Source organism: Stegastes partitus, unplaced genomic scaffold, assembly GCF_000690725.1.
Source record: "Stegastes partitus isolate 25-593 unplaced genomic scaffold, Stegastes_partitus-1.0.2 Scaffold1453, whole genome shotgun sequence".
NCBI classification, from domain to species: Eukaryota; Metazoa; Chordata; class Actinopteri; family Pomacentridae; genus Stegastes; species Stegastes partitus.
The window spans coordinates 7,930-18,215 of NW_007579184.1; the positions used below are offsets into that span (position 1 = coordinate 7,930).

Sequence of the window (10,286 nt, forward strand, 5' to 3'; positions counted from 1 at the left end):
AAGTTTGGAGGGCCACTGAGTGACAAGCATGAGCCCAGATGACTGGTGTGTTAGCAGTTAGCTCCCCAGACATTTTAATCCTTTTATTACAAAAACAAAACAAAATAAGACCCGAAAAGTGTATGTTAAAGCTCCTAACATGTTTCAAAAAGTGTGAAACTGTTGTCCATTTATGAATTTTAGATTTAGATCAGTTTTTTCTACACTCACCTCGTCTTTTAAGCCTGCGTCTCCAAGCAAAGAAGATGACGAAGACGATGATGATGATTATCAGAAGGACGAGGGCGCCCATTCCTAACAGCAGATCAAGACGTGGTGGGTTGCCTGAACAGTTAGCATAGTTTATGTTATACAGAGGACAGGGTAGCAGTAAAACACACAATAGCTAATGTGATTACTTGATGTGATCTCTACACAACTAACATTTTATTTACAAAGACCACTAAGTATATTTGAGTTCCTTGTACCGTATCTGGATGTTAGAACTGATGCTTACGTCATAATTTTTCTAAGCTTGGATGCACGTACAAATTAATTTATTGTTGAAATCTGTTGTTGGTTTTGAAGTTGTAGTAGAAGTTGCTGATGGTGTCTTACTTTTTGCTGTAGTTGTCATACGTTCTGTGTGGGACAGAAGAGATACATAAAATTACATTTTGAAAAAAAAAAAAAAAAACTGTTTAGATTCACTTAAAACATATCCACAATGCATTTATGACCAATCAAAACATTCGTGAGAATAATTTGCTGACTTGTACAAACGGCCTAGTTCAGGATACAGTCAAATTTCCTTTCTGAAGGCAAGCCCAGATTTAACCCTGGGTTCTCAGGGCTGTGACTGTGGTTCATTTCACCTCCATAGTACCTTATACTGCACATCTAACTTGCTCCAACATAGCAAATCAACATGCTTAAAATGTTATTGGAAATGAATCTGTCTGCACCTCTGGAGAACCTTCCACTCTTTCCGACTGATCTCTCCTTTACGGTCTGTTTTTTTGCTGCATGCTGATTACCTGTGGCGACAGCCTATGGATCAGTCAGTTCTCTCTGAAAATAGTGTCACCATTAGTAGAAGATCCCGTAGAGCTTTGGCAACAAGAGGAATGAAAGCCATTTCATTATTCTATAGAGCTTTGTCTTAGCAATATAATCCAAAATCAGAGACTGGTAAAGCTCTAAAGCCTTACACTTGCTGACCTCTGAATGTTGGACTTCACCAGGGTTACCCCTTGTCTCCAGTCTTATTTGTGATATTGATGACAAGGATCTCAACGACCAGCTGCAGTTATGAAGGTTTGGAAACCTCAGAGTTGCATCTCTGCTTAGATGACGTAGCTCTGTTGGCATCCTTAGCCCATGACTAACATGCATTTGGGAGGTTTGCAGGCGAGTGTGACGCATGTAGGATGAAAGTCAGCAGCTCCAAGTCTGAGGTCACAATTCTCTGCCACTGTTTGCTCCCCTGATGATTTGGTGCAGCTTTAGCAGTCATGTAAGTGTTGCACTGGACTGTTGTGGTGAAGAAATAGTTGAGCCAGAAGGCAAAGATCTCCATTTTCCAGATGATCTATGTTCTAACCCTCATCTATGGTCAGGACCAGAAGTAAAACGTGACGGCAGATACAAGCCATCAGGATGAGTTTCCTCCTTAGGTTGGTTGGGCTCAGCTTTAGTGACTGGGTGACGAGCTTGGTCATCCAGAGTGAACCAGAGTTGAGCCATTGCTCCTTCCTGTGGAAAGCAGCCAGCTGAGGTAGTTCATGTATCTGGTTGGGATGCCTCCTGAGTCCCTTTCTTCGGTCAATATTTGGTCACAGCCAACTGGGAATGAATTATAGGGTAGACCCCAAACTGGAGGGTTTACGTATCTCATATTGCTTGGGAACAACTTAGCGTCCCACCAGGATGAACTGGGAAACATTGCTGGGGAGGTAAAACATCTGGAATGCCCTGCTTAACCTGTTGCCACTGAGACCTGACTCTGGACAAGTGTAAGAAAACAGGTGGCTAAATACACGGTATTGGTTTAGGTTTATAGCTTGTTCTTCTTATGACCAAAAGTGTGGTTCTATACATGTTTGGTCACCTGGTGCCTATGCTGCCCCCTTCATGTGAATGCACTCATCTAGTTTCATAAACCCTGGCTGAAGTCAGTGAGTTAATGACCAGCTTTGCGTGACCGCATACATACATTGTTGGGCTTTGTAAAGTCACATAGTAAAGATATCCTGCACTGAAAAAAGACTAGCTGAAATAATTTTTTTCAATTTGTAACACACAGTTGAATTAGGTTTATCCAGATTAAGTTAACAAGTGACGTTAATGCCACTAGTTTAAGTTAGATGTTCTTAACTCATATGAATCATATGAGTTACATGTAACTCATATGATTCATATGAGTTACATGTAACTCTGTAAAATTAAGCTTGCATTGCTGCAACTTAATTTTAAGAAGGTAACTTTAATTTTCCAATTCTTCCAACTTAAGTACTTGCTCCACACAAATGTAAAATGTTAAACATGATTTTGTCCTACTCAAAGAAAACAGCAGTGGTGGAGGTGCAGCAGAAAAATTGGATGAAACATGATGCACAATTCTAACCTATTTTTTTGCACTTTCACTGCAATTAATACACCAATTTGAAGCCAAACCAGAAAGCCAAATGAGATTAATTAGAAGAGGTACTTTACTGCAACTGCAGCTCAAATACACTTTTTACAGTGTAGGTATGTTTAACTTTCTTCATATGCAGGCACCAGATGTTTCTGTTTATGCCCGAAATGTCCTATTTTGAGATATTAAAAAAGATTATTAAGATAAATATTTAAATTAATACTTAGGAGTAGTCAGACCTACATTGTTGATGCATCTGGAAATTGCAGTTTGTCCTGTCACAGTTTAACTGCATGTATTTGGTAGTGATATTACCGATGATCAGTACAGATTTAAATGTATTTTTTTGAATTTGACTACTCATAAAATCACACATTTTGTACTGTTGGCAAAGGAACATTGGCATCTAATTTCATCTTTGTCGTGAGTTGTGTTGCAGCAGGTTTTTTTTCCACGACTCAAACCACATGCAGCAAGTGTTGTGTTGACTTCCTTTTAGAAATGACACCTTCATACGTTTTATGTCAGAGTTTAGAGTACCTCTGCATCTTCCTACTTGCCTCACATTCTCTGCATTTTAAACATTTTGTTTGTTCGATTTCTTCTATTCAAGATTTACTTTGTTTCTGTGTTATTGTGATCAATTCAGAGTGAGAGAGACAAACAAAGAGCAGGAAAAGTAACTTTACCACAGAGTCATAAAGTTATGCAGTTTTGCTGAGGAATGGAAAAGGTGATAGCTGCCAAGAAAACGTGTTTTCAAGTCTTAGACTCTTTACATGCAAAGGATGTTGTTTACTTGCTCACAATTATGTAGTTTTCTTGTAGCATCTGTCGAGAGGAATAGTTCGATAGGAACCTTCTCTTAATCACCGGAGCTGGGTGAACAGATTGATACCATGGTCATGTCTTTAAGGTAAATGAAAAAACAGAGCCACATCCAACCTTTGCATGAATTTTTACAATTAATTCTACAGTTCTACAATTTCCTTTTACAGACGCTTTTGTCCAAAGTGACATACATCTGAAAGTAAATACAACACAAGCAACGATCTAGTCAGGAGAAAACAACCTGGATAAGTGCCATAAAAAACAAGTTCAAATGGGATAGGGTGTTGATGCCAATAACAGGCTGTGTGGGAGGTAATCAGAAATTCTTTTTTTTTTTCTCAGTCTGTCAAGTGCAGAGAAGAACTGGGTCTTCAGTCTTTTCTTAAAGACTGAGAGGGAATCAGCAGATTGAACAGAGTTTGGTAGCTCGTTCCACCACTGGGAAACCACAGAGGAGAAGAGTCTAGCTATCGACCTCAGGCCCTGTTGTGGTGGTTGTATTTGGTGGTTTTTGTTGGTCGGGCGTAGTGAGCGGGAGGGAGTGTAGACCCGAAGGAGAGAGTTCAGATAGGAAGGAGCTGTCCTCATGGTAGTTTTGTGGGCAAGTGTCAGAGTTTTGAACTTGATGCGGACAGCAACTGGAAGCCAGTGAAGCGATCTGAACAGCAGGGTGATGTGCTGTTTCTTGGCTGGTTGAAAACCAGACGTGCTGCTGCATTCTGGATCATCTGCAGAGGTTTGAATGTGGGGAGGCCTGCCAGTAATGAGTTGCAGTAGTCAATGTGTGATATTATGAGAGCCGATACCAGGAGTTATGCTGCATGTTCAGACAGGAGAAATCTCATCTTCCTGATGTTGTACAGGGCGAATCGACATGACCGAACAACAGAGGCCACATGAGCCTTGAAGGTTAGTTGGTCATCAATCACGACACCCAAGTTTCTGGCAGATTTTGTGGGTTTAAGTTGGATTGAATCAAGCTCGATGTGGATTTCTTGTTGTAGAGAGGGACTGACTGGGATGACAAGGACCTCAGTCTTAAAGAGGCTGAGTTGAAGGTGGTGTTTTTGAATTCATGCCGAGATGTCTGCGAGGCATGATGACCATGCGGAGACCGTGTGGTTGTCCGGGGGGAACCACAAGAAGAGCTGGGTATCATCAGCATAGCAATGCTAGAATTTATTTATTTATGATAATGTATTATTTAAATTAACCACCTACCAGTGTCTCTAAAGCTCTCAGAGTACCCTGTAACGTGTAAAGTGTCTACAGAAGCAAAAGTGTAAATAGAGGTAACTGCAGTAATTGCCGCATAATTCTTGTAACTGCAACACAACTAGTGAGCTGTTATCAAGGACTTTCGCTGTTCATGCGCTTGTCTGCTTCTAAAGCATCTGACATGTGGACTCCATTCACACCATTATTCAGCTTCCTGAGATGATGTGGTCTGTTTTCACACTTCTTCTTATTAACAGACCTTTCACTTACTCCAAAAGTCTTGAAAGAACTGTTGTCAACAACAAAAACTGCTTTAAAAAACAAATACAGCTATTTCATGAGTCAAACTCACTGTAACTGCAACTTAATTAATGAGCTTTTAATGATCAGTAATGCAGGCATTACACCGGACTGTCTTGTTGAAGAAGGAGCCAAGCTGGAGGGCAAAGCTCTCAATGTACCAGTCGGCCTATGTTCCAACCCTCACCTATGATCATGAGCTCTGGGTTGTGATGAAAAGAATGAGATGCAAGTGGTCAAAATGTGTTTCCTCTGTATGATGGCTGGGCTCAGCCTCCAGCTGAGATGGTTTCTGATTAGGATGCCACCTGGGAACCTTACTTTAGGGGTCTATAGGGCATTTTCAAGTGGAAGGAGACCTCAGGTTAGATCCTGGACTTGTTGGAGGGATGCCATATCTCATGTGGTCTGGGAATGCCTTGGGATCCCCCAGAACTACCACTGGAAAACATTGTTAGGCGAGTGACGTCTGCAGAGCTCACTGTTATCAAGACCTGACTCTGGATAAGTGGAAGAAAATGGATGGATTGTTCATAAAAACTAGACGGGCCTTTCACCAAGCCTTTCAACCAGTCAGCATCAAACTGGCTGCATCTTTAATTACGGAAAGGCTTAAAACAAAGTAAATGGATCAGGTGCACAGTTGTCATGAACTGGTAAATTAGCTATAAAGTCAAAAATCACTTTTGGTACCAGCCTATAAAAATGGTAGTTTCTGCTGTACAGTTGGGCATTTTAACATGGAGGTCTACGGGGATTGGCCTCAAGTGGCCACAACAAGAACTGCAGTTTTTGGGCCTTCCATGTTGACTTTATTTTTAGTAGTATTTTAGCTGTTGTATTGTTAGCTTTTATACTAACACTCACACACATGTCCAGTTCTTCCTCACTTGAAGCATCTCTGACTTCTTACCTCTTAGATCTCTTACCTTTGTTCACATCCAGATAAGCTGCTGTTTTGCCGTCACAGTAGTACAGTCCAGAGTCAGCAGCTTCAACATGTGTTATGAACAACGTCATGCCCGGAGGGGAAACTTGAGGCCTGATTTGTTGTTGTTTTCCAGCGATTTGTCTGCTCCACATTGGAACACCTGATCGTCCAACATGATGAGTACAGTTACAGTTCAGAGTGACGTTGGTCCCCTCCGTAACATTAACTATCGTTGTTCCTGGGAATAACAAACACATTGAGTTAATAAAAATCTCAATTCAGACAATGCACAGGATACAGCAAACAAAACAGTGGCTCTGCATTCAAAGCATCATTTTTACATGCTGTGAGACAGCTAAAATTAGAAAAAACATTCAAAGATGTTTTCAGAGAACAGGCAGTTCCTAGCTTTACAGAGAGTGAAGTAGTTCTGCTATTTATAGCTGATTCATGATTCCAGTAAACGATGTCAAATGTAGGGCAGAAGAATATTCTTTTTAAACAGACGGAAATGCAGAAGTACACGAGAAAAAAAAAAACCTTTTCAACCACGCTAACAGGCAACAACAAATAAATTACTCTTGCTACCAATGAAAGAGATTGGACATTAAAACAAAGTTGTTCACAAAGACCAACTGTGCTGAAAGTCTGGATTTTTACCTTGGTGACATGTTCATGCAGTGTTTTTTTTTTTTCTTTTAATATTCTAGAAGTCACATCATTACCGATCAAACCTCAAGAACCAATCCTGTCAATTTGCGGCTCGCTGTATCTGTCATGTCCGTCAAGTTTCTGTTTTGTGTGCATGTTTTATGTCTTGTCTTTCCTGTTTTATTTTGAAGTCATTTCACCAGTTGTTTTGTTCAGCTTTACTTCCTGCACCTGTCTCGTCTCACCTGTTCCCTGATTACCTCCCCGCACCTGTTTCCCATCTCCCCTCATTACCTCGTGTATATTGCCTTGTGTGTCTCGCTGTCTCATCGCCAGTTTGCTGCACTTCACAGTCCTCGTACCAGCGTTATTTCAAAGTCAAGTCATAGTCTGTTTGCTACGACCTCGTTTCTGTTTTTCGGAAGTTGACATTTTTTGCCTCTCGATTTCTGGATACCTCTGCCTGATCTGATTGACCTTCTGTGTACCGAACCCTGAACGGCAATAAACCTGCCTTTTTGCCTGAACCCTATCTGTGTTGAGCATTTGTGTCCACCTGCCTATCATCAGTGAGTTCTTGACAGTATCACTATTTTTCATGAGCATCAGTTTCTGGTGCCATGATGACTGAATTACTCCAGTATTACTGCTTGCTATTGTGTTGCATCAAGGAGTTTTACAGTTTTTGAGCAGAGCCATAGGTGAGCTGGTGTGCTAAAGCTGCAGCAGGAGGTGGTGGGGTGGGAGGAGAAAGAGGTGGAGGGCTTCATAGAGGGGTGGTTAAAGTAGTTCTGTGACTGTTGTGTATGACAACAGATTTGGTTCCTTTTGATGTTTTTTGTCTTCCCCAAACTGAAAGTACAGGGATCACCATTTTGACACAGTTTAAGAGATTCAGTGCTCATCACAGATGGTACTTGACAGAACGGGACATCCAAGGAGCTTTACAAATGTTGGCAGAGCACTGGCAGCAGTGTATCACTGCACAAGGAGACTGCTTTGACAGAGATAGAGGCAAAATTTTAATTAAACAGTGTTTGATTGTTACAGGCACTGTCTCGTCGCATTTTGATCAACCCTAAACAGTAATTTTAACCTTCACCTTGCATGGGAATAGTATTACCTAGGGACATCTAGTAATCTGTAATATTTGCAGAGGTCATTTAAGTCCATGTGAATGTGTCATGTCTGCAATTTGTAAAATGTAACATTTCCACCCCAATGACCCACTATATTGTGCCAAACACGCAGCCCCTGTGATGATGTTAGTCCCAGTGTGCATCTGCAGCTCAGTGACTTGGGTTGTGTTGGCTTTTTCCCCCCTATGCATATTTATTCCTCCTCATTTTTTGCTTGAGAATTATTGAGGCTGTGTTGTCAATTTTGAATGAAAGTTTGGAGCATTTAGGGTCCAAATACAGGATAAATGATCTGCATTTATACAGCGCTTTTCTGCCTTTGCGGCACTTTACAATGTTTCTCATTCACACACACATTCATACACCAATGGCGACAGAGCTGCCATGCAAGGTGCTGCCTGCCATTGGGAGCAACTTCAGGTTCAGTGTCTTGCCCAAGGACACTTCGACTGTGGAGGGGGCGGGGATCGAACCACCAACCTTACGGTCAGAGGACAACCGCTCTACCACCTGAACCACAGCCGCCCAACGTGAGCCACAGCCGCCCAAGGTCATGTTGCTGCCAAGCATGTAGTTGTTTACAAAAAGCTGAAATGCAACATGAGACCGAAATCTTGAAGGATGATTAGATGAATGATATTCAAGGCAGGATGCAGTGAGGAACATTTTGCTGTTGTTCAGCAGGCTCAACAGTTATATGTACTGACTCTAACCCTAAGAAACAAAGCACAGACTCTGCTTATCCTTAGTGAATGTGTCACATGAAGTACAGATGTGGAGGGAATGCAAACAGGACATTTTATACATAGAGATGAGTTAAATCAACAACCATGACCATAATGTTGACACCTCATTTATATTTGAAATAAAACATTTAGCAGAGGCAGACAGAGTTTGATGTTACCTGTTGGGATCACTGTCAGATCTGCAGCTGGTTCATCGTCACAGAAGTATCTTCCAGAGTCAGAGACCGATGCTCTTATAATAAGCAGTGACTTAAATTCATCTGCCTGTGAGTTGTATCGTCTCTCTGGATCATTGTGTCGAATGTCTCCACGACCAGTAACAGTAATCAGCTCGACTTTACTTCCATTGTTCTCTCTGCTCCACGTCACTGAACCCTCCACAGAGCGTCGACAAGGAAAGTTAACCTGTTTTTTCTGCATGACTACTTTATGGATTAAATCTGCAAAACAAAAAACAATATTTCAGAAAAACATTGAATTTAGCTGCTCATTGATGTTATGTGACCAGAATGTTTAAAGGTTTATTACCAGATCTTCACGCAAAAATCACAAAAATTTGAATCCCATTCTCATTTAAGTCGCCACAACATTTAATAGACAAAACGATTGCTTAATTAGTTTAGAATAAAAATTGTTGATCGTGAGAAAAGAACATAAAGCGTAGTTTACAACTTTACCAACTTCCTGAGATGATGCGTCTAATCTGACTCTGACCTTTACTTGACTTGTGAAAGTCTTTGAAGTATTTTATTTTTAAAGAAACCCCTTCATAAAACAGATAAGTACAAGTATTTTATAGGATTAATTTGATCATTTCTCACCTGCAGTGGCGTTACAGCCCAGAACACAGGCCAACAGGCAGCAGAAGATGTTCAGCTTCATCCTGACAGACTGAAATGTGTGAACTGCAGTTCGTACCAGCCCACAGACATGAGAACAGGAACTCAGATGCCTTCCTTCTTATATCCGTATGTTTTTGCGGTTGATGACTATTGACGCTTCCTTTAATTGTAATCTGCAGTAAGAACATATTTTAAAAGACTTCACATGCAATATGTAAAAGACTTCTTGGGTAGCATCCCTGTTGTGGCTTCTCAGTAATCTTACTTTTGGCTCACCTCCTGCAGCATTGTTTAGAATCAAACACTAAAGTAAGATGGTGAGCATGATTAGCAGTGTATATGAATGTACTTCAGCATTTTAGCTTTGTTACTGTGAGCATGCTCGTGTTAGCATTTAGCTCCAAGCACCATTATTTTTAAGTGCAGCCTTGTAGAGCTGTTAGCTTGGCTACATTAATACAGTATACAAACTGTTTATTTGTGATTCCTCTTCTGTACATAAAGTATTTGGCCCTGACGTCTATGTGGTTAATGTTGTGGCCAAGTATGTCCTGTTGTGAACCTTCCCCAGTGCTGACTGTTACTCCAGAAATTCAGCTTTAAGTGGTGGTACTGTAATGATAAAAATATCTTTGCAAAGAATACTACTTCAGCCATCTTGAAGTTAAGTGTTTATAATAGTTTTAATGTTACAGAATCGATTAAAACACTAAATAAAAGACAGAAATATGGTTTTCCTCAGTTTTGGCATCTTCAGCATTGGCACATTACACTTAGCTTTTTTTATTAGGAAATAAAATGGTACAGTCGAGTCATGAAATAAGGTGACACAAAGCAGAAATTAGCGCATTTTGTTTCCAAATTCAGCAACTACAAAATCAAGGATGTGTGCAGTTAAAGGTGAAGAGCAGGTGTGAGGTGTGTCATTCTGTAAAGGGAAACAACAGCACCGGCACCAGAATACATTTTAAAATGTTCATTAGGTGAAACTAGAGTTGGAACATTGCAGGT

The 10,286-nt window shown here is 40.7% G+C and overlaps 1 protein-coding gene and 1 long non-coding RNA gene across 2 annotated transcripts in view; one reads left to right on the forward strand and one right to left on the reverse strand.

Moving 5' to 3' along the window:
* Positions 1–508: 508 nt before the first annotated feature.
* Positions 509–10,286, reverse strand: part of LOC103370623 (uncharacterized) — a 28,012-nt gene continuing 18,234 nt past the window's right edge. The window contains exons 3-4 of the mRNA XM_008299742.1: positions 5,896–6,135; positions 509–621 (exon numbers count right to left, since the gene is read on the reverse strand). Of these exons, the coding sequence (XP_008297964.1) occupies positions 509–621; positions 5,896–6,135 (353 nt within the window). The remainder of the gene's footprint in view (positions 622–5,895; positions 6,136–10,286) is intronic.
* Positions 9,946–10,286, forward strand: part of LOC103370620 (uncharacterized) — a 3,496-nt gene continuing 3,155 nt past the window's right edge. Inside the window, exon 1 of the long non-coding RNA XR_520899.1 lies at positions 9,946–10,284. This is a non-coding gene — a long non-coding RNA (uncharacterized LOC103370620). The remainder of the gene's footprint in view (positions 10,285–10,286) is intronic.